Genomic DNA, 26,153 nt, shown 5'->3' on the forward strand with positions numbered 1-26,153 from the left:
ATCTTAAGCTCTGCACATTCACGAGCAGACACTCAATAATTAAAATATTGCTTGCACCTAAATAGTTTTCCTTGACACTTGGATGCTAATATTGTTTGTACTTTTTGGAACTTGATAGTTTGTCTTGAAAACTTATGTTAAGAGCTAAAAATTAAGCGATTAGTTTTCGCGTAAAAAAATACGCTAAGTGTGCAACTTCACTAGCCTTGAACCTGAGTGCGTGTCACGACTTTGAAGTCGTCTACCCTCGCTCGGCAAGTGAGCTGATCTCAGCGATGCGTGCGTCGAATATCATCACCCTCGGACACATGACTGGCTTTGCTGGAAAACATCACCCTTTACAATCCAAATACCCATTTTACGTAAGATTCATATCGGGCTCTGAGAGACACGCATACTGTGAGGTTTCTTTCTTTTTAGGTAGCGCGTTATAAATGACACAAGTTTGGCGTGGCTTACACATTTCGCCTGCTTGGTGTGTGGTGACTTCATTTTCGCAAGACTGTCGCTTCTCGAGCGAGATTGTAAGGGACGGTCAGCCAAGCTCGAGGCCGCTGCTGCCCGAGCGAATTTCATTCTGACCGCCGGGAAGCTTTTTCGCCCATAATGGAAGAGAATTTTGTCGGCAGTATTTTTCTTCGGCTAAAAGCATTGCTCGGTCGACTTCCGAAAAAGTCACGAATAAAATTTAATCCAAAATTGTGCCGGCTCGGGCCGCGAATGCCTCATCTTTCTCCGAAGTGCTAGTCAAAGAACTCGGCTTGTTGCAGCTTTTTGCGCGCTATCCTGCGTTGTACTAATTCATCTAGCAGCCGTTATAATGAAGTAATTCATTTAGAAGCTGTTAAAACGAAATAATTTATCTAGAAGCCGTTATAATGAAGTAATACATTTAGAAGCCGTTAAAACGAAGTAATTCCTCTAGAAGCCGTTATAACGAATTAATTCATTTAGAAGCCGTTAAAACTAAGTAATTCATTTAAAAGCCGTTATAACGAAGTAATTCATCTATAAAAGCCGTTATAACGAAGTAATTCCTCTAGAAGCCGTTATAAGGAAATAATTCATCTAGAACACGTTATAACGAATTAATAATTCATGTTCTTTGTTTCTAGAGAGGAGAATGGTAGTCGATTTTTATACAAGACTTATTTCAGAAATATTCTCAAATTTCATTATTGTTTATAATAATTTTTCTAAACATTATTATACTCTTATACTCAAATAAAAATAAACTAATATTTCCGTATTACTCACCAAATTTTTCCATGTTCACTGTATTGGCCCATGGGCATTCTTATTATTTTTCCTTAAGAATTATATGCAAAATTATATTCCTCACAATACCGAGCATCATTTTTACTGTATCTATCATGATTCCCCACATTCATGAATAATAATAACACTCGTGAATATTTAACGAGTTGTCTTGGTGGAACACATGCAGAGTGTCCGCCGGCCTTTTTATTGGAAATCGATTCACAATGGACAATTATTGGTACCCAATTATTATGGCTAACCCTGAGCACTGAATTTTACGAGTTTTGCTCCTCTTTTTCTACGGGATTGAGTTTATAAACTCAAATAAATTTGATTCAGTCTAAAAGTAAAGCATTTGCAGGAGGCAATGGAATTTTTTTCATTGGCAATTATTGTTTCCGGCCAAATCGCAAAAAATACTTACATGATGAAAGAGTTTGTACAAAACCTCTAAATTTTATTATTAGATACTCTATATTTTACGGACCAGATTTCTTAAGGAATACTAAAGTGTCAGAATATTAAATCTAAAATGATTAATCATGGCCATGCAACTTAACGTCCGTTCACGCCAAGTTGTGAATTATAGAATTTATTTAATATGCTTCGCGATACCTTGATGTGTTATTTTACGATATGCTTTGCTTGGTACCCTGTGTTAAGATATCCATTTCAAATATTTTAAATTTAAGGTTAATTTTGCCTCAAATATCAATGGCTATCGTAAAATTTATACGTTGCAGGACGTGGAAGAGATTTATAATTATGCTCGTAATGTATAACAATAATTAAAAGTTATTTTGCTAGCAATGCTAGTCTATTAACTTGCAAATTTTTAACCTAAAAATAATATTTATTAGCCCGTTATCCGACTCATGGTTGCATGTACTATTATAGGTAGGCACAGTAATTTAGACAATGTACGTAGGCGATGCATATTTGTACGTTGTGAGCGTCAATGTTGCATGAAGTCTGGTCCCAGTTCTGATGCATTAATTATCTTTCACCTTAACAACATAGCACATGCCGACATGCGGTCGCGTTTCGTGTTTCATCCTCATGTCGTCCACCTTAAATCTTGGCTTTCTTGTGAATGCTATTTGTTTATTTGAGTGAACGTTGATTCTAAACTCGTGGGACCGAGGAATAAAATTCGGTTTGTTGATATTGCTGTCATTGCAGCCCCTTCATCCTTCGAGACGTCTTCGCGGCTTTGTGGTCGAGATTACGTAGAGGTCATTTTGGATGGAAGTGTTAGATATACAGTCGTTGATGTCCTGATGATGGAGGTGTTAGATATACAGTCGTTGATGTCCTGATGATGGAGGTGTTAGATATACAGTCGTTGATGTCCTGATGATGGAGGTATTAGATATACAGTCGTTGATGTCCTGATGATGGAGGTGTTAGATATACAGTGGCGCCATGACGCTTGTTGCTAGTGCGTGCGTCGCTCATCACTGATATGCTGCATGCGATCGTTCATAACGCGTCATTACTGCGCTCTGTCAACTCCACTTAATAGGGAAAACCCTTATAAATCTGTAGCACTGTTTGGTCTAACTGATTAACTTACTAAGGCTGCCACTTAATCTTGGAATTATTTTCTTCATGAGTGTGATAGGATAATTTAAATATTTTTGTTAATTTTTTATCGTACTTTTTTGGGCGTGATTGAGTACGACTTATACCACAACGACCTTAGATCGGTCATCATTGCTTACAACCTTACAGGCGCATGGTTGATAAAATAAAAAGGCTAACGCGGTTTTAGGTTCATGGTTAGGAAGATTAAGATCAAGGGCCGTGGTAGGATCATGGTCGGGAAAATTTATAGGGGCCAGCTCGCTCTGACCAGTACGCTTCAAGACAGTCAGGTTCACCTTTCTCAACTGTTTTTCTTATTAATTCCCGAACATAGAAAATTTCAGGTAAATTAGAGAAATGTTTTTACATTTCGAATCGGATAATGGCCTATTTACTTTGATGATATAATAGGTGATCAATTTCTATCGCTTAAGCTTCAATGAATTGTTTTTCCGAAATAAGACGACGTTAGACAATAATGGCAAAACACTGTTAGAAAATAAATGAATAATGTCTTTAATGAGTTACTTAAATTGCCTTCCATTTGAATCAATACTTAGCTAAAGACACATAATTAATCCCCTATTACAATTTTGAATCTCGTGCTGAGACATACATTTAAGGCATTGCAAATATTCTTATTACAATTATTTGTATTACATCGCTTGTACGTTGCCATTCGTTTAATGACATTTTTATGTATAGATAAATCCACATTCGAAAATTCGTAGCAATTCAACTCTCAGAGCAGTTTATTCGTCCTGATAGGTATGATTGTTGTACTTATTTATTCACACTTGATACCTTCTTCTTTAGGCTAAGCTTAAAGGCAACACTTTTCACAATGTTTCCCGCCACGTGTTACAATTAAAATGCGGCATCATGTTAACCGCAACAGCCTCACCGGTCGCGTGGTGACATTCATGCATATTCCATCCAGTAATTTCAGCTTCACCGTGCACCGAACAAATCACCGTGAATTATCCGTGCAGTGGAGTGCAGTCCCTGCACACTTTAATTTTTCAATTCCTTTTGATTCTTTGCATGATGCATATTTATTGTTTGTTATCATTTTTGCAATATTATATCCATCATTGTTTATGATATGATGCTACCTTGGATACGTTTTTAGGCCAGACGTTATTCGTTATGCAACATGCAAATGCACTGGGATTGAATAAATGATTTTTATAGTTTCGGTGTCTCAATCTTCATATATAGGAGTTCTTGTACGAATTGACGACTGTCAGAACGGCTGAAGTAAACCACTTTAAGAAAAAAATTATTAGTGATTTGTAAAAATTCTAATTTTCTGTGCTTGCAGGAATTTTGTGGTAATTAAATGGTAATATAAATTTTTAAGGAAGCAGAAAAATGTTTGATAAACATTTATAATTTTAAGACGAATACTAGATTTTCATCTCGAGACTAGATTCTGTTAATGAAATCCGGATTTAAAAGTTTGTTTAGCTTTTTTGGTTGCGATTTTTTCTTGATTACAATATGTGTAACGTTGGAAGACAGTTTTCGCTACGCACGGGATGAGAAGAGTATTCGTAAGTAGAGATTGGTATCATTAATTTCAAATAATTTTGAGATTATTAGTCTTAAATACATGTCGTCCGAAATATTCAGTCCCTGCACGGCTTGAGCAGCAGTAAGGCGCCCTAGAGTTTACAGGACTGAAGTAGTAGAGGTAATGCGACTCACATGATTGCAATAAACGGCATTACAGTCGTATCAAATAAATTATTATGGGTTTTCGCCATCACATCTTGAAGCCAATTAAACTTCTTTCGTATTCCTCCCCATCGACGACGTTAAAAATAATATAAGTAGTTTGGGCGGCCGCTTCTAACAAAAATTTGTGTCGCACCAGATTGATATTTGTCATCTCATTATTTTAGGTAACGGAATATGTGAGTTGATCAAACGCATCAAGTTGTCAATGAGATTATAGCACGATTTTAAAGGGAGAGATAGATACTTTTACATTATCGAAGGTACATAAAGATAATTATAGTGCTAACTTACGGCAGATTTCTGTAGGATTCAAAAACAGAGACGAAGGAAGAAGCTGCTGGTCAAAATTGAAATCACAGTTTATTCAACGTCAGAGTTTTTTCCTGATGAATATTTGAATGTGTTTGAGGCATAAGTGGCAACTGGTAAAGATTTCAAGATATATGAGTAAGAAAAGATAAATAATAGAATAGAATACAATTTAGAATAAATATATTTTAGAATATAGATGTAGAATAAATATTTTGTCAAGCATATTTTAAAAGTTTATGGAGAGAGAAACGAAAAATTCTAACTCGATGTTTCTGCCTAAAAAGTTTTGCGAAATGTTCTCGTTCGTTGGAAATCTTAAGAGGTTCCTGCATTATTACGAATAATATTGAAATTAGTATGGAATGGCAAAGCGATATGATTTACTGCGAGTCTAAGCAATAAGACAATGATATTTACAGGTGAAGTAGGAATGTTACTTTTATACCGGTGTCATATGTCGAGAAATTTCGCACCAGTTCAAAATGCTGCAAACGACATATATGTATGTGACACAAATTTTTTTGTTTCGTTCTAAACTGGACTTTTGCAGAACAATTCCATGAGGCACACAACAGCGATTGGATTTGTTTTCACATTACATTTCCATTTTCAGATACCCTGAAGTTGAGATTTCTTATTCCTGGGATTTTTGATATTCTGGAATGTCCTAACGTTGGAGTTAACGATATTTTATTATTTCACAGCCATTTTGTTCAAATGTTCAGATAGCTTACGAGAAAAACATTTATTGATGTTAAATTATCTCATTATCATTGATTTCGTAGAAATACTCTAACATGGAAAAGTGAGCATAAGCCAAAAAAATACTGCTTACTCCGATTCGCGCTTCGTTAAGTTCAGAGCGAAGACAACGAAGGAACTTAGCGATCGCATCGATCAGTGTGTAATGTTGATTGCTTTTCACCACCCACCTCAAGTTGAGAAGAGAACTGTGCCGTCCACAGCATGCAGTGTGGGAATCCGAAAAAATTGTGGACATAGAAATCATGCAAGTGGGTCAACCTCTAATGAGATTACTGTGTGTTACGCAAGCGATAACTACTTCCAGTGAGATTACTGTGTGTTATGCAAGTGGTAACTACCTCTGGTGAGATTACTGTGTGTTATGCAAGTGGTAAATACCTCTGGTGAGATTACTGTGTGGTATGCAAGTGGTGATTACCTCTGGTGAGATTACTGTGTGTTATGCAAGTGGTAAATACCTCTGGTGAGATTACTGTGTGGTATGCAAGTGGTGATTACCTCTAGTGAGATTACTGTGTGTTATGCAAGTGGTAAATACCTCTAGTGAGAATACTGTGTGTAATGCAAGTGGTAACTACCTCTAGTGAGATTACTGTGTGTTATGCAAGTGGTAAATATCTCTAGTGAGAATACTGTGTGTTATGCAAGTGGTAACTACCTCTAGTGAGATTACTGTGTTAATTTCGGAGGTAGGTTTAGGATAGGTAGGATATGTATAGGTAAGTAATAATCCTGAATGTCCTTATAGAAGTACTCAAGTTTTGCTCGGGTTGCTGGAAACTACCCACACTAACGTATGAATGAGTTATAAACTAGGTGAATAAGATATTTAATATCCAAAAATAAACTTAAATTTTATTGTGAATAATGATATGATTAATATACTGAGCGGTCATGCATGAATATTCACGCAGAGAAAGGTAAAAACAAAGTTTTATCTTTTGTACGGTGAAGCTGAGTAAGATTTGTTGATGAAAGTTAGTTGAGCATCGTATGAAGAGAATTACTTCGTCAATGGAAGCTTTGGAAAACCGATCATGTCGATTGCAGTGAGACCATTCGTTTGAGAAGCACAAATTAGCTCCTGTAATGAATTAACCTTCAGTGAGCCAACATCATGTAAATGTTTAAATGCATAATTTGTTTCATTTAATGATCACTAACAAAAAAGTCACCAACTGTACATTGAGCATCGAATCATATGACCTACTATCTTCTTTGATGGATTATGACCGGTAAAAATTAATTCGATGACGTCAAATGCGATTTATTCTGATTAGAATGCAATTGAAAACACGTTTCTGAAAATGCAAAAAGCTGCATGGTAAGAATGATAGTTTTGTTGATAAAATGATAATCTTGTTGCTATGGTGATTACATGACGGCACGCTACAGCCGGGAGAATTCCCTGTCACGGCCTGTGCTGTGTTCATGGCGTAAATGATTTATATTGATCAATGAATGGAATTTAGACTAAAAACAAGATGAATAAATGATGTCTTCAGTGGGTAAATTAACGGAAAACGTCATTCATCTACAATAAACAATTCATTTGATAGTAAAATGAACTTGAATGAAAATATATATCCAAACTATTTCGGAATAGAAGATATCTGAGGCATAAAAAACGAAATACTGGTCATAAAAATATTCACAAAATGCACAGTTATCAAATAAATAAAACAAGAATACAGTGGCATCGTTAATTACGAACGTCCAGACATACGAACATTTGGTTATACTTGCTACTGATATTTGACCGTCCCTGTGAGTGAACTACTTGGAGATACAGATTACTAACATTTTATGTGTTTCGAGAATCCATTTTGGCATTTTCCCATTTCCTCCGCCTCGTCGCCCACTTTGCCAGTTCATCTCACAGCGAAAGCTCCTTAATTGCCGCGATCGCAGAGAACTCAGTCTTGCTTTATCTCTGGGTTGCGCGTTGTGCTTCTTATGTTTTTGAACTTTTTGACATCGGAACTTGGTCGTGGAACGGATTAAATTCAGAGGAAACGGTACAGGTAACTGTAATTGTACAATTAAATTAAAGACAAATAATCAACGCAAATTAACAGGGTTAACGGGCTTCAATGCACAGTAGCTCAAAATTCACCCTGCTGCATTGTGTTCTGTGCAAAGCGCGTCTTGAGTGCCTGATGCACATTCACGTACGGTCTTTTTTGACAGTATTTCGAGCATCCTAGACCGCAGCACGTTTGAGCAACATTGAACACCATTGCGCATTAAATACACGAAATTTAACTAAACTGAAAATACATCGAGGTACAAATGGTTGTCAGTTTTCAGGTTGAAGTTACGTACAAATTTTCGAAGCAAAATCGCATATGCAGTTTACTATCAAGTTGCCGAAAAGCGACAACTAAAAATAACGCATCGTCAAAGTCAATCATTGTAGCTTGAAACTTCGATGAGCTTCAAGCCGAAAAATCGTGAACCTAATAAAGGATTCGATCGAGGGCGCTGAAATTGTTCCGTCGCCTCAAACAAGAAAAAAGGGAGCCTGGCGATAATCGACGCGCACGATGTGAAATTGTTGCATCCAAGGTTCGAGTACTTTTGGGCCTAGCGGACCGGATAAGAAAGGTGCCAAAAGGAAATGCAAATGGCCGGCAGCCGTCAATCTTGCTTAGAATAATCGGTCCAAATTGGCGCGAATGCATAAATAAGCGAGAGCCTCTTCTGGCCGACGTCTTCTGCCAAAACTCGTCTCCACTACGGTACCTCGATAGAAGGACGAGCTTTTTCCAGCCGTGCCCAAAAATGCATCCTCCGAGTTCCCTTCTGTTTTGTTTTGTGAATGTATAAACAACAAGTGTCGCCCTGGGAAAATATCCTATCGTTGCGTGGAGCTCGGATCCTTTTGCAAATGCCATGTGCAACCGAGCTTGGCCGAGAGACTTTTCTTGTGCTTCGATCGTTCCCATAGCGTCTGACAAAGGGAAGGAATATTGGGGTAAAGTATTTCATTAAGTATATTCAGGATGTTGTAGAAGAATCATGAAAATATTCAGTCAAATTATTATTTGTCGAACTCCAAAGTACCATAAATCAGAAAATGATTATTTAATAATTATCCCATAAGATATTCACATGATGGTTTGACTCTGATCATGTCGATTAATGTATCCCGAACTCTATAGGTTTCCACAATATAAACATATACCAGCCCTGCTCTCCGAAAAGTTGTACAAAGTAATTTCCATAAGCTGACTTAGTAATGAAAGAGTTGTTCAAAATTTTGCACTTCGAAATAAACTCATGAGTGGTTAGTATCAGTAACGACTTTTAACAAAATAACAAGCTCGCTCAGGCAGGTAAACGATATTTTAATGGATTACACAGCTTTGTGCTAATGCATCCATCACCTGTTTTGGCAGCTGTACTGCGTAAATTAATTTAACTCTTGGGCTTTATGAAACAAAAAAGTATTTTTCACGAGGATAATAGTAATATTTTGAAATTAAATTCCGTAAAAAACTCCCAGACCGTCCAAGACTGAACTGGCAATGTAGTTGTCTCCTGGTTTGATTGTAAATGTATGACTTATTTTTCATTTAATTAATATCCACAGAACCTGACAAGTAAAGTTCGTCTGAAACCACATTTTTATTCGAAATTATCATGTAGGCCAAAAAATTTTGAGCATAGTGGCCCCAAATTGATCTGTACGATACCGCCATGCTTGACAGGGAAGCGAGCCTGCTGCATACATAACAGTCAACAAGAAAATGTTAGATCGTCAAAAAACTCTTTGCAAATCCGAATGGAATCGTCAACATCGACCTTTTATTAAAACGAAAACAACTGCTAAGTTTTCAGACGAACTGGGAGATGAGCAGGCTCCGCATGCAACTGTCCGAATCTCACTATTTCAAGTTGTCATTATTTTCGTTTTAAAACGACATGATAATTATGATTTGCAAAAAGTTTTCGGCTCCTTAGTTATTTATATTGTTACGTATATCAATATCTGCTTTCTTCTTATGTATGCCACAAGCTCACTTTTCTGTGAAAGCCAATTCTATTAGCTTGGAAACGGCTATGGAGCTTCAAGCTGAAACATCGTGAACCAAATAACAGACTCAATCGGGCTTTTCGAGAGAAAGAGAACATGAAAAATAATCTTGAAATAGAACATAAAAAACTATCGAAAGAGCAAACAGCAGACCTTTTCTTCGGTAAGGCCGCACATACCTAGATTGGTCCACAGCGATAAGGTGCGAAAAAGCAAGTTCCAGAGAATAAACCGTTTCCAGACGCTCTCTTTTTCACTGCTAGAAATCCACTGTCTTACCTAAGCTTCGGATGATCAATTCGACTTGATTAAAAACGTCTGCCAGAGATTGATAGTTGAGGTTGGAAAAAACGACGCTGGATGATCTGCTCCCGAACTGGAATGGTCGATTTGCTGCTGCTGAGGTGATCTCTGGGAATTGTGGGTCTGCGGTAGAGTCGAGGAAAAAGTTTTCTGGGGCCAAGTTGCGTGCGCGTGCGTGTTCTTTGTGGGCATCGAAGTGATACATTACGACGTAACTTCCTTGGAATAACCGTCCGGAAAATTTTCAGAAACAGCGGAAGTAGAAATATTATTTAAACAAATTTTCAGGTACTGAAGATTGTCGGATTTATACAGCGATAGGAACAACGATTCCTCTTTCTATATACTATTTCTTTCGGTTGATGTTTATACGAAGAATTTATTTCCCGCGAAAATACGAAATCATGCACATCAATTTTGATAAGTACCATCATTTTCCCATAACTCCTCTAGGAGTTTATTTGTTGAACAAAAAGGTAGACCAAAAATTGTGGAAGGCATTGTGTATAAATAGCTTTTATATTAGATATTGGCATCACGAAGTTGATATAGCGTTTACATTTGATAACCTGTTGTCCAGTCCGGCAAATGCCCGGGACAACAAATGGCTCGTCCTCCACCAACTAATGGAAGCAGTCGCACTTAACGATGCCTCGAAGCAGGCGGCCAAATCTCACCGCCCAGATTGACGAATCAAGTAATGGTGTCTGAGCGACGCGGGTACTGATCTAAAAAATGCGGGAATAGTCAGTGAAAACAATGACGTCGAAGTAATTATTCTAGAATTTATTTTAAGTTTTGGAATGGAGAGTGCTCCTATTTTGATACCTGCTCGCTGCATACAATGATAATTTTGTGCCAAAAATTCACACGACGATTTACAACAACCGTTCATTTTGATTGAGAATATGAATGATCTATGATTTATCACAAGAGCAGCTGATGCTTCTTAGTTTTAATGTTAATGTAAACACATCGTGAATTAGTTGAAAATGATGAATTATGCGGAGCCTGGTAAGCTAATGAACTGGTAATGAATTTTAGTTGAATTCTGGAAGAATTCATTCTCGCTTTCACTTTTCTCAACCGCCGTTAGTAGGATGGCTTCAATATTATTTCTCACCGGGTACCTTTAAAAATATTGTACGGCCCCCAGCACGATCATTATACTTTCACTCATTATTACTAATGCCACTAATTTAGCTCATTTCTATTAATAGCTGCTGCTGTGTAAATATAGTTTAACACGGTAATAATGTCAGCTTAAACTTCAGGATCCGTGCACTTTACAATATCCCTCCATAAAAAAACTTAATATATCTGCTTTCTACCGTCAGCTGCAAGGAACAAACATTAGATAATGTTATCTTGACTCCGGCATACCTGCAATGTTTTCGCTTATTACCGCAGACATTATTTGCACTTGCTTCAGAGAGCCGGGTGGCATTTGGATACCAAGCTCATGGGGCGTTGAAGTCCGCTGGAGTTTGGCTGCCTTGCATTCGGTCGAGAAGATCAAAGAGAGTCCAGACTACACCAGTTGGTCCCAGAGTTAAAGCCTGATGTTGTATGAGAGTTTCCTGTTATGGAATACGAACTGAGAATTGGTTAAAATTGTTGTTCGAGATCCTAGATATGATTTGATTATATGGGGTATTATTCAAAATATCGAGATCCTAGATATGATTTGATTATATGGGGTATTATTCAAAATATTAGATGGATTCACTTTTGATTAGATGTAAGATTGTTGTATTCGATTCAGGATATTCGATTATTCAAGTGAATATTTCACTTGGAATTTTTATAGTTATTTTCTTGAGTTACTTTCAATAGTATAAGTTTATCAGAAGCATTGAATCCATGAGGGCTTTAATCAAATGCATGAGGGAATTGTTTACCTCAAGATTCGTGATATACTTGAAGAGATTTTTGTACGGTAAAAATGTATCCTGCAAAAATGTACAAAGTTACTGAAAATAATCTAATTCCCTCTGTAATAACAATTGAAATTTTTGTTCTGTAATTAGAAACTTGTTAGTTTCCATCTGTAGCATGGGAGTTGAGAAGAAATATTTTTTGCTTGGAAATGCCAATTCAGAACCAGTTTTAACAAGCAATAACTATGCTAATATTTAAAGTCCTATTGATAATTTGAAAATTTCTTAACAATGTGAAATTGCCAACAATACAGTTCTCTACATACAGTACTTTAGAACACTTTGAGCTCATATCATGAGGGACAATACCACGCAGTTGTACCTGCAGCAAACAAATTCTAATGGTATTTTGTCGGTTCCAATAACCCCAAAAGAACAGGTCGTATTTGCTGCCCCAGCGCTCATGGCCTCATCCCGCTGATATTAACCTCGTCGACGAGACCCGTTCTTTTGGCCCGGACAAAATAATTCCCGCTGGGCCTCAAATAATAAAAGTTGTACTGAGAACAAATGTCCCCGTGCACCGCTTTTTCCGACGAATTCTTTAGAGTTCCCCTTCCCTATCTGACCGTTCTTTTGGCGCCTTACCCTAGCCCAGCTCTCTCGCTTTCATTAAAACCTGGTCGTAAGTTCTTCCTGGAATCATCTGTTGCAGTTATTACCTTCGTTGTCAGCCTGATTACTCTGGCCTGCGTTGTGCTGGTGTCTGTCGTGCAGGTCTGAGTAAACATAATCTGCCTGTAACACCTGCGTATGAATGACTTTTCCTATGGTTGGTTTAATCCGACGCTGCCTCAGCTGCGCAAAACGAATTTGTCGCTGAAATTGCCTTTCTCTCTCTTTCGATATCAGTGCAGAAATTTGTGTGGTATTTTGGATGGCGCTGAGCAGTGACATGCGCCGTATAAACTGTTAAATTTATTTTGAAATTTTTAAGTAGTTAGTAGCAAATGCAATCGAAATAAAAAATAACATCGTGAATGAGAGCTGCCTCATTTCTTAGGAAATTCAAACATCCATTAAAATGAGAATTTGAATATTTCCAATATCAACATGCTCTATTTCCAGACTTACATTTTCTCATAATTGTGATATTTTATAAGAACATGTGTTTTCAAGGTTTTTCACACATCAGAATTAAAATTTCAGCTATTTTTCGGTAAAAATTACATTTTTAGATTTTATCACGTCATTGCGCAAAAGTCCCAATATTGGATATTTTTATATAGTAAAATTTAGGTCCAACATTCATTCATTTAGGTCGTAAGAAGGCCCGACATTCCCCTTTGGGTTTCAGGTAAAGAAATGTTCCAAACATTTTTCCATGACTTTATCCTGCTGAAAAATTGCTAAAAACATTGCGAAATTCTTATCGTCCAGTTGCCTCAAAAGGCAGTGGTTGTAGCACGAAACTGCCCGGGTGTTTGCGGCGTTGAAGGTTGGTGCTATTCAGCGGCTAGCGGTGATTAAGTGCCCGGAATAGATAGGACGTGAAAGTCAGGCCTGAGTGCCATAAGTCCTGGCGAAAGCAGTCACTTCTCAGGCAGCCGATAGCTGTTTCAGTGCCGGCCAAAATTGCCTACGCATTGAGTCGCTGCTGTTCTGTCTGCATGAGAAAGCCCATCGCTATCGCTGTGGTATGGCCAGCCGTAAATCGGCCTCAACTCGTCGATAAATCGTCAGGTCCTATAGACTGCACAATAGTCGAACCAAGATACGGCACAGTGCTATGGACGCACAAGTGAGAAGAAGCTCAAGAAAACGAAAGTCTGGTCAGTGCTCGAGGCAAGGCTATGCGGCTATATAGAAGCCGGCGCGATGCTTAATCCATCCTGTTCTTGATGTTTGTTCCAAAATGTTAGTCCCAAATCCAAAATGTTGACTTATCTTAATTTTTATGACCAGATCTGAGAAAAACTCGAAATATCATGACAAGCGCTGCTTCAGAACGGAATTCTGATCTTGCGAAACATCAATTTCGAGTTTGAAAATCACGCCACTAATTATAATTGCACGAAAGCTGAAATCTTTCAGCTACCTTACGAACTTCATTAATTTAGAGACATTCTTTTGTTCAAGCGTTTCAAATTAGTTCAATTTGTCATAATATCATTAATTTTCCTGAGTAGTTAAACTATTTATTTAGTAATAACTTTTAGCATTACTGGTTTGGGGAGCAGGTTCATCTGAATAATATTAAATATGTAGGGAATCGATATAATTATGATTCATAATTCATTGTATAAGCTGCTCTCTCTAATCGTACTTAGTTTATTAAGAGTTTGTTTCTCGGTAGGAAGTCTTTTACGACCTGTTCAAATTTCAATTTAAGGAAGGTCTCCCTTTTCAGCATAAATTAACTATTCTCAGTAGTCTATATATAATATGAGATGGTCACAATATATATATATATATATATATATATATTTTAGTATCAGAAGGCAGAAAAAGCTTTTTTTAACACGGATGGTTAATGGCCAGAGAATTCGTCAATTTAAATTTTCAGGGTCGAACAATATTCTTCAGATGGCATTATTTGATCAAAATGCAGGTTCAAGGGAATAATATCAATTTATTAACGACGTTTCGAATGTAACAACATTCATTTTCAAGTTACAAAAGCATTGAATACAGAAATTTTGATGGAAATAAGAACATGATACACGTAAATATGATACAATAAGAAATTTTGGAACCGCGAAAATAATTCCGAAATAATCTCAAAGCTTAGAAAATCAGGTGGTTATTAGAGGATAGATGGAGTCCAATCCGTAGAGAAGGGCTTCAGCTATCTTCGGTCGGATTATGTTGGGCCACCGCATGATGACGATGCTGGTGGGTTTCTCCAGCACAGCGCAAGTGACAGTCCGATCGTTGAGATTGACGTTGTCGAGAGTGCCACTTTTTTCTTTTTCAGAAGGCAGAAAGCTTTTTCTGCCTTCTGATACTAACTTCTAAACTTATGACCCGGCAGCGAGAGATCAAATTATAACTGTGCGACACAGAACCGAATTAATTCCGATAAAAATCACATTAGCCAAAAGTGAACTCAAGAAAATGAAATTTGAAAACTCGGAAATCTGTTTCGAACTGTCTCAAGGCATTTCAATCGAGCAAGTTCATCTCAAGATTCACGATGAATTCAACTGGCTCCGAGACACCCAAGGCAACAACGTCCAACCCCGAACTATACGCAGCAACGGTCACTTCAAAAGATCAGGAATTCTTCAGGAGTCTGGTGTAGTCTTTAAATTTTGCTTCAAAGAAGGTTGTAGACTTCTTCATTATTTTGACTGCATTGGAGTACTTGGAGTAACAACTGCGACATTGAGCAGCCGTTTATCCTGCCACCTGAGACAAGATCGCAATCAGACCAGGTCTCATAGAATTACAATCGTGCAACATCATTTCGAGATCCGCAGTGATTTCAACTGGCTCCATGACAACCTTGACAACAACGTCAAACCCCTAACTATACGCAGCAACGGTCACTTCAAACGAGCGGAAGTTCTTCAAGAATCTAGTGTAATCAATAAATTTTGCTTCAAAGAAGGTTGTAGACTTCTTCAATATTTTGGCTGCATTGGATCAATTGGAGTGACTACTACGACTTTGAGCAGCCGTTTATCCTGCCACCTGAGACAAGTTTGCAACCAGGCCAGGTCTCAGAGCATCACAGACGAGCAACTTGATCTTAAGACCCGCAATGAAATCAATGGGCCCCGTGGCACTCTCGACAACGTCAATCTCAACGATCGGACTGTCACTTGCGCTGTGCTGGAGAAACCCACCAGCATCGTCATCATGCGGTGGCCCAACATAATCCGACCGAAGATAGCTGAAGCCCTTCTCTACGGATTGGACTCCATCTATCCTCTAATAACCACCTGATTTTCTAAGCTTTGAGATTATTTCGGAATTATTTTCGCGGTTCCAAAATTTCTTATTGTATCATATTTACGTGTATCATGTTCTTATTTCCATCAAAATTTCTGTATTCAATGCTTTTGTAACTTGAAAATGAATGTTGTTACATTCGAAACGTCGTTAATAAATTGATATTATTCCCTTGAACCTGCATTTTGATCAAATAATGCCATCTGAAGAATATTGTTCGACCCTGAAAATTTAAATTGACGAATTCTCTGGCCATTAACCATCCGTGTTAAAAATATATATATATATATATATATTTCAATTCTCCATGATCCTTTGTTCTTCATATTTTCCCACCGGAAATATATTTAGAGATAATGGTTGTACATTCAAATTTTATTGGATAGTCAGCTAGCATCTAATTTTACCAGTCCGTAATTTTATCAGAAAAACAACACATTCTTGGGAACCGCACCCAATTAAAATGAAAAGAAATATAGATTTCTGTAAAGGCATTTATATTTTTAAATGCCTTGCTTTTTATTCAACGAAATTTTTTAAATATTTTCTTGAATTTATAAATGACATGACATTTATTGAACGAAATCAGTGACTGATTACATCACCAGAAAGTTTTATGTTCTCATAGAAAAGTGCATTGAAATCTGACCAAATCTCATGTGATCGCGGTCACGACAAAATGACTTGCACAGGCTTGAGTTTGCGTGTCGGCCACAATCACACTCTATCGACCACCAAGTCGAGAGCTCGGGTAGTAAAACTTACGCTTCCTGCCGTGCTGTAAAGCCTCTCCTGGCCGCAGCTACTTTCCGTTGACATGCGACTTTGGGCACTCGAGCATATATACACTTCTTGCATACATGCATACACTTCTTGCACTCATGCATACACTTCTTGCACTCGTGCATACACTTCTTCCACTCGTGCATACACTTCTTTCACTCGTGCATGCACTTCTTGCACTCGTGCATACACTTCTTGCACTTGTGCATTCACTTCGTGCAGTCGATTCTTTCAGTTGCCTGATCTGAAGTCTAAACGTCTTTCGAACTTTCTGACACAGGAAATGACAGAAAATGACAGTGTGCATGATCCATGACACGATGACACGACAATAAATTAAATTTTTTACGTTCCATCTAACTAGCTCACAAAGCGTCACAGAACGCATTCCACAATACAAATTGGAAAGGGGTCGATACTATTTGCATTCAAAGAAATCTTGTGAGCAAAGAAGTTTTTTATTCGTTCCATAATCCGTTGAGCCATTAATATGGGAGTGGTCCCAACATATGTAAGCTATCCGTCAATTATGGACGTGATTATGAGAAGAAGAAATTTTTCAAAAAGTAAAGGTACATATATTGGGATCTTCGAAAACCTCAAACCTAGCTGGTCGCGAATACCATTGGTCCCCGACAGACATGTTAACAGGTGTTCAACAATAAGCCCTTCTCACCGGACACACTTAAATCATAAAGCAAGAACGCACTTATAATCCATTGTGAAATTATACGAAAAACAACAGCAACCATTTGCGTTAAGTAGCAGTTGAAAAATTGGTTGACCGGCCTATGCGCGACCAGCTAGAACTCTCAGATTCCAAGGACTATAGGTTCCTCCTCATTTAAGTTTATACGTTTCAAATCCATTACAGTGGAAATTTAAATGAGCTTTACCAGAAATTCTCTGAACCTCGAATTAGAACGAAAATCTGCTACCCGCGTTCACATGGAATAACCAATAAATACGCAAAATAGGTGTAATATTTTAATCGAGCTAAGCTCGGCCACAAAAGTACAGATCGATTTAACATGTTGGGAACAGTGCAAATCAACCGAATAGAATTTAAAACTTATGTCATCGCTAAGTCATTTACCGTATCACAAGAACTAAAGGCTTGCCCGCCGCTCAAAGAGATCATGGAAGTCACCGATGCGGTAATCTAATAACCATAAGAGATTGAACTTCAGCATTGATATCGAGAAATTATTCGCAAATTTCCCTCAATTCACGTGAAATGAGATCGCAGTCACTCTCAACGCTGATCACTATAACGAGCCAAGGTGAAAGTAGCGCATCCTGCTCGTTGCCAGCGAGGACCTGCAGGACAACAAAAGACGGAAGTATGGCGCAGCTACACCATCCATCTCCTGATCCACCACTTTCGAAATTTTTAATTAATTTTTTTGAGTTTAGGTGTTTAAATTTGATTGCTCCCGAACTTTTACGACCTTAGGACGGAGCACGACTTTACCTGTTGCATGAAGTCTCAACATTTAATTACCCTGTTAAAGTTTCCGTTGTAATACTTAAAGGATAATGAGACTCATTCGACTAGCTCACACATGCTTAATTGCTGCCAATTAGATCTCAGCAGCTCGTGCTCATCGAATATGTTTAACTCGCCATCCATCGTCTTCATTTACTCATAAGCCTTCTGAAATGATGTCGTCTCTGAGTCACGTCACTGAGTCCGGATTATTCAATAGGAGATGACTATAAATGGTCTTCAATATTATTTCGAGAACATAAAACTTTCGTTAGTTTAACTCCGACGGTTAGACTTTCGGTTATAAAATATTAATAGTTACATTCAGTTTACTATTTATCGCGTTGTGCCTTATTCATACAAATGTAGAAGGCGATGTCGCATGGAAGTTCAGTCAATTCCTATTCAATAATGTGTATAATTCATGATAAATAAATATCTAAATAATTTCTAATCGAATTAACGCATTTTTTTGTCAACGTTGCTCCTAATCTGGCAATATTGATATTGAAATTCAACGAGAAATCTCACGTTATTTTTCAACCTACGTTTATGCAGTTACAACCCGCGATTTTGCTCGGGCCGGGCATGAAAACTGATGAAACTTCTCTTTTCATTTTGTCGTTGGATAACTTCCAGCTTTCCAATTAGAAGAACTTTGGAGCGAGTCTGATCTTCTTAGTAGGGCCTAGATTGTTCTCTCATCTTTGTCCCCGGTGACCGATCGGTATCTCATGATGCTGCATCTTGTGCAATGAATCATCTCCACATCAGCCATAATGCGTCTGGCACTATAATGCCTCGCGATCAGCAAGACTCGATGCGCTATCTGCACTCTTGAATAGACCAATATTGGCAATTTGTTTGCGTATATCGATGGCGAGGAAAGTTTTTCTTTCCAACTTTGGCTAAATTATATTATATCATGGATCAAGCTATTTTGCAAGATTCATTTGTTACACATAAGTTTTTTTGTCTCTGTTACGCTACTTGATATGTTTATAAAACAAAGAAAGAATGCTCATAAGCTTTTATGCAGTCATTTCGTCTGTGTGAGTTACCGCTCCTTCGGGGATGCCAGGATTTTCAGCGCAAAATTTGTATCTCTTGCTGCGTTAACCGCCGCTTCTCTTGGAATTTTTACTCTGCCTCCCTGAATTATTATTTATCGATCAATAATAATTTAATACATTATTACACAAGCTATCAGCATGACTTCTCCACTCTTACAATATTGTATCAATACTTGCACACTATTGCCTCCTTGCTGTCACACCCACAAACTATTGCCACATTAATACTTACACACTCACACACTACTGCCTCCTTTGCCAAAACCTGTACATGATTGCCTCCTGGCATTCACACACTTGGGTGTGGTTCATACAGACACACACAGGCACTATTTCACTATTTACTCCCTGCTCGTACACGTCTTACACACACTAGTGCCTCCCTGCCCTCACACACACTAGTGCCTCCCTGCCCTCACACACACTAGTGCCTCCCTGCCCTCACATACACTAGTGCCTCCCTGCCCTCACACACACTAGTGCCTCCCTGCCCTCACACACACTAGTGCCTCCCTGCCCTCACACACACTAGTGCCTCCCTGCCCTCACACACACTAGTGCCTCCTAAGTTTCCACTTTCACCTCCGTTGATTTCACACGTACCTATTTAACTTTCACATTAGCATGCATCTTCTTATTATTATAAGTCCCTTGATCTCACCTTCTCCTCCCAAACTCTTACTCCTACCTTCCACACAGTATTGTTGGGCCGCCCAGGTATTTTACTCATGGGCTCCTGTTGCTTTATCTTACCCGGTCTTACTCATGTCTGCTAGCAATATGCATTCAAATCCCGTATGAGTTGACGCATTGTTATCGTAGGTCTTCCTTAATTAAAGGTCTCTTCGTAAATACAGTCGGCATTTCGGTTTACGATGAACTTCAAGACGGATTTTTATTGCATTTGCACTGAAATTTTAATGAACTATCTTAAATTGTTAGAGGATTCAGTTATATACCAAAATTGTTTAATGATAAATGTGGCAATCTTTGGTGACTATGAGTTAATAATTAATATATCAAGTAAGTACTGAAAATTATTCGTTGAAAACATATCGCAAATTAAGTAAATACTGAAAATTATTCGTTGAAAACATATCGCAACTGTTTCGAACCGCAAAATTTCTTTGCAAATTTCTAAGACAAATTATCTCTTAGAAGGCCTTTTTTCGTACCAAGCGTTATAGATAAAATATAAAGCAATATAACCGGTGTATTATTAGGTTAAATATTCCATTTTCCAAACTAAAAAAAAGCTTTTGTCAATGGCTAACTAAAAAGTAAGACAACTTAATCATCAAATAAATAGACTAAAGTAATTTGAGGCTTTTTCTCAAGGCCCGAGATGCGTAGTCAATGCCATTAGGAGCAGTTTTTACGCAACGCTTTTAGTGAGATGAACCCGTGAGACTGATGCCGTGAAGCCTCTCACCAGCTAGCGCTGCCCCGCCCCAATTTTTTCGCTTTCAAGGCTCGAATGTTTCTGCGTTTCCCGTCCTCTTTGCTGCCAGGTTCTCACGTCAAAACAACACAAAAAAAGTTGTGCATCAAATAAGACAATGATAGGGAATTTAAATTGCGAATTATTATTACTGAAATGATTGTTTCACATAAGCGCCGAAATAGCAGCCTGCTTGCGAAAAAGTTTCTTAGAAGAGATTAAATTTCTTCGTTGAAAATTACGTTTTTTTATTGTTAATTTAAGAACACTTTCTGGTTCAGTTAACAACGATTCTATTAGTTGTTTGGGAGCGCATACACTTTATAGACGAGCAGTGTAGCTCGGGGAACTATTGTATGACGGCTTAATAGGACGCAGTATTTTTCTCACTCGTATATGAACAGCAATATCATTATTCAGCATTCTAATTTCGTTTAGCTGGGGATCGATGGCTCTTTTTATTGTCGGTCCATTCTTGAGAATCTTCAAGGGTCTCTCTCTCATTGAGGACGATCTTCGACCAGCCAGCCTTCATGTCTGGAAGCAAGTGCGCTGTGCTCTTCATTTCTTCCTTATATAGGGCCTTCTCTTCGCCTACTTTCTTCCCCTGCGTTTTCTGTCGCATTTTCGGCTGAAAGGATCCGACGCTTGCGAGTTCTTATAGCCTATTTCTTAGAATTAAATCACTGCGAGCATGGGGATTGAAGAGCCTCAGCACAGCAATAAAAGTCTTCCTGAACGAACAAAATTAAATTTAATGTTCGAGAATCGCTATAAAAAATGATTATGACGCTGCATGGGTTTGTAACTGCGATTCCGAAATTAAATCCTGTGTAAATATTAAAAATAATGGACATCTGTAGGATCAAGTTCATCTGCACAACATCTGCATTGTTTGGGCGCGCTTCATGTGCTAGTTTTGAGGGAAATACGAGCGAAATTGGGATACAAAAATGTTCAAAACGATTCAATAAATTCAATTTAATTACACTTCGTGTCCTTTGAAAGCCTGTTAGTATGATTTGATTTAAGTTTCATTGTAAAATCTTGATGAAATCATTGCCTATTTGTGAACAATTGTTCTTATAATGGCGATGATGTATACACGGAGCAATTTGTTTTCACAGAGCTTAAGAACATTAGAAATTATTAGCATTCTGTAGAAACTTTAATTACTGCATTAAATAGAAAGCAAATCGCCATCACAAATTCAAGATTAATTGCAAGCTTTTCGTTTCACGGAAAATCAAGTGTCTTTTATGTAGGCCAAAAACTTCATGGCACACTGTTTTCTAATGTGAGTGCACCTTATATGTCAAATTTATGCTTCAAATTTAATTTAGTTACTGTTGCTCAATCCAACGATATTTCATCATAATTAGTAAATCGTTTATTTGGCGTAGATGTGCTTGAAATACAAAAATAGGTACCGTTTTAGTGGGATCTGAAGCCGATTTAGAACAATTTTCTGCCAACTTAATTTTATCATAATATTTTCAAAAAACACAGCAATATTTTGGATTTTTTTTTTCTCAATTCTCTTCGCTAGAGCATAAATGGATTCAATTGTATCTCAGAAATGCTTGATTAGTCAACGGAATTTCAAACCAAATCATCCGAATCAGGTTTGTTTGATCGAAGCCTATTTTAGAACCAAGGCTTCTTCATCCCGCGTAAATAGTCATGTGTTGGCACACACGCATTGACCATCCAGCCTTGCGTCTCTGTTATCCTGTCATTTGAATAGAACTCTGGCGCCGCATGTCGCAATCCCAGAAGTTGGGAGTTATCCCTGCTTCGGCTTCCGCGAGTCCTCAGTCCCAATTGAAACTAAAGTCGGCCAACCAATACAGAGTCTGCCACCAGTAACATGTCCATGTTTCTCTGCACTGGTCCACAACTCGTACTCAGATCACGCTTTCGAGGAATACTGCGTCTAATCAGACCGCCACAACTTCCTAACTGACCAACTGACTGCAACGAGCCGCGCGCACCAGATGCAGCTGCTCGATCGTGGGTCCGGCAGAGCAGAAATGTTGTGGACTTTAGTGGGCTCTGAGCCTGGATAAATTGCCGAAAGAATCAAATGCGAATTAAATGTTGTTTATAAGGCTTTCCGCGTGGGTTAAAATCATATTTATTCCAGAAAACAGAGATAAAATTGGCTAATTTACATCAAAAATTGCGTATTTAGACGGAAGTTTTTTCAATAACATTTAGTTTCAATTTAGAAGCAAATTGAGACATCATTCTTTAACACCGTGTCTAGAGTCTATTGAATAATAAATTATTGGCAATTATAATTAAATATAATATGATTATACATTTTTCTTTACAATAATACCTTATGTGATCAGATGCCACTAATAACTTTTCACGCCACTAATCAGATCAGATGCCACTAATAACACGTAAATGATTTCTGCAAAGAATTTTTGAAAAATTAAACCTGAATAAAAATTACGGTTTGAACAAGCGCATGCTCCATTAAATTATTGACCTATCTTGTTCAAGGAACACAATGCCTTGTTCGTAGCCGCGATCTGATCGATCGATGGCGATTAGAACTTTCCGAGGCACTCCGCGCAACTTCCCGAACATCTGACACTTTGTACCGTCAAAAACTTCTCCCGAGCCTGTCACCTAGAATGCTTTTTCTTTTCACTCGTGCCATGAAAAAGAGTGATTGTATAAAGTTATTTAATTCTTATTCAAGGGACGAGCGCGAAACGGAAGCGGATGATTTTTTGTGGCTCAGATGAAAAATGCAGAATTTTTTCTGAAAAGTACGTTTCTATGATCGTCCTTTCATGTTTCATAGGGATTGAATAGACGCACAGTAAAATGGCAATCTGATGGGATTCAGTTACACTATCAGGCAACTTCATGATGTTGATTTTATTAACCCGAACATTACTTGTTTCCTGCGGAAGAGTCGACAAGCATCGACTCAATAATAGATAGACACTACGAAATTATTTTCGAAAATCAACAGTTTTGAACGATGAAAGAAAGTCATTAGCATATAATTATTCCATACAAGTTTTTCATTTGTTATCTACTCCTTAGATTTTCATTTATCCTACGCGGGATAAATTAAAAACGACACAAAATATTTTACTTGGGTATAAAGATTAAAACAAAATCTCCCATGTTGCTCGGCTGCTCCGAACGATCAAGCTTTGATTAGCGTTGATGTGATGAAAATGTATTTTTTGCCACTCCTTCATTAGAGTCCAGAAATGCGTTCGAATTTAATCAAGATCTCGTAATTACAGTGGCAAAAGCCATCAAATCTGGGAATATTCTAGTTCTGATCAATCCAAGCTCCGGTAATTTGATTTCAAATTTAATTTAAGAGCATAAAAAACTGGTAAATCGTGGAGAGCTTGATGATTCCTCTTTTGCATTTTAGTGAGAATTTTTGCTCCTACTTCACGTCGTTATTCAGATAGTGTTGCGCAATGACTAAAATGGTTTCATTCACAAATAATGCGCAGCAAATTGCATATTGCACGTGATGCCGTTCACGTGTATATTGCAAGAAATAAAGTTATTAAAGTCTCATTAAATCATTGCCTAGAGAACTATACTCGGCACTTCACTTAAGATAATAAATATAATAGCGAATCACACTTCACACACGAAGAAGTACGAGGGGGATTTTTTTCGTGATAAGAAAGTCTAAATACTTTATGTTATTCCCACAATTAGAGAAAACAAAAGCGTGTAATTTGTGATATCATGTAATTCTAATTTAAAACGTTACTAACAGTCGTGTCGAATCAATGCACTATTACATACAATAGGAATTACATCTCATAACATATGAGTCGTTAGATATGACAATCAAAACAAAACATCAATTGCATTTCTAAGAATTAAAAAAACGCTTCGTGATAATAATCTCGATAATGTGACAGTGCGGCTATTGTTTCTATCGATGAACGCAGCAAGTCATTTCTTGCATTCCAACATTTACTCTATAACTAAATAATTAAAATCATATTCCATTTGACAAATATATAGAGTAAGGAGAAGAAACAAATTTCAATATATGTATGAATTTTCGATTCGAACATATTGCACCATAGAGTTAATAATTTTTCATGCAATCCAAGCTCTAACAGTCTAACGTAATATTGAGTGTCTGATTTTCAGATAAAAAATGAGCTTTTTCTTTAATTTGCATGGGACTGAAATGAATCAGAAAGATTCATTCCTTGAACGCCTGCATGTTTATTGTTTGGCAGCCTTCGATATTGTTTTAAGGAATTCTTTGTCGTATAGTTCTCGAAAAGAATAAAAAACTGTTTGCTTCCAATCAGTGCCCTTCTCTTTCCAGGGCCAAATTTGCATATAGATAGAAAACCACAGACTTCGCATGCACAAGCTGGCGTTCTGAAAACTTAACTTATTGTATCTCAGGATAAATTCGGAGAAGCTCTGAAACACTGTAGCTGTTTGGGTCCAAGCATAATTTTGGAAGCGTGAATGCTGCTTATGTGCGGATACCTCAGAAACAATGGGATGTGTATGCTCTTCCAGCACAAAAAAAAAGAAAAAAAAACGCTTAGCCTGATTGAATACAAATGTCAATTGTGAAGAATTTTTGTTACACTTTTCACTACCTAATAATTTTTGTAATTAAATGAATTGTGTTTCATTGATTGCCTAATACAACTTAATATATTGTCTAATTATCGAATGACAATGCTTGAGGCACAACTTAATGTCTCTAATATAAATCTTTTTTAATATCGAGATTTAATATAAATGAGTGATATTCATAAGTGATTTTATAGTCTGCTCTAAAAATATTTTATTATTAAACAAAAGTTCATTCGATAGTTTATTGCAAAGTCTACATTAATAATACAATTTTGTAATGTATGATAGGATACAAAGGAATTAAAGTGCATATTATAGCATCTAATGAATAATAATTTTAATATTATTATTAATAACCATTAGTGCTCATTAATTGAATAAGTTTAATAATCTGCCCATATTTTTGCTATCTCAGGAAATGGGTCCCGGGGACCGACAATTACAGCTCACCGGGAGCCGCTGTGCCCTCGCCTCGACCCCTCGACTGCTCGTTACCCTCGCAACACTCCTGCTCGTCTCCCTGCCCTCATCACAAGGTGAGTTCTAAAACAAGTATTTAACTTGGAACTTGTTTATTTACTTTACTATTCTGTTATGATAAGAAATAATGCTTCCGCATCGGTAATTTTCTTTAAGTATTTCTTTTTCTCTTATAAACAAATCACGCAGAATTTTATTCCTCGCTGGCTACTAACGGCTAAAGTAAGTGCCACGGACATAATCCTTATGTGATGAGGGGTACAGGAAATAAATGACATCGATGGACCAGATTGATAAGTAATAAAAATCGTAAATTATGGTTGAAAAGTTATTCATATTTTGCTGCAGCGTCTCCCGTGCCAACACAAGAAAATCTCGTTTTCGCCGTTTGCGAAGGTTTTTGCATATCCCTAACGAATGATAATTGTTT

General features: G+C 37.4%; 1 protein-coding gene across 1 annotated transcript in view; it reads left to right on the plus strand.

Annotated features, from left to right (window-relative positions):
- The window catches only part of LOC108669039, a 102,241-nt gene that overhangs the window by 32,566 nt on the left and 43,522 nt on the right, over positions 1 to 26,153 (plus strand). Inside the window, exon 2 of the mRNA XM_018156323.2 lies at positions 25,659 to 25,779. Coding sequence (XP_018011812.1) covers positions 25,662 to 25,779 — 118 coding nt within the window. The 5' untranslated portion in view covers positions 25,659 to 25,661. The remainder of the gene's footprint in view (positions 1 to 25,658; positions 25,780 to 26,153) is intronic.

The sequence above is a fragment of the Hyalella azteca genome, unplaced genomic scaffold (assembly GCF_000764305.2).
Source record: "Hyalella azteca isolate HAZT.00-mixed unplaced genomic scaffold, Hazt_2.0.2 contig10017, whole genome shotgun sequence".
NCBI lineage: Eukaryota > Metazoa > Arthropoda > Malacostraca > Amphipoda > Hyalellidae > Hyalella > Hyalella azteca.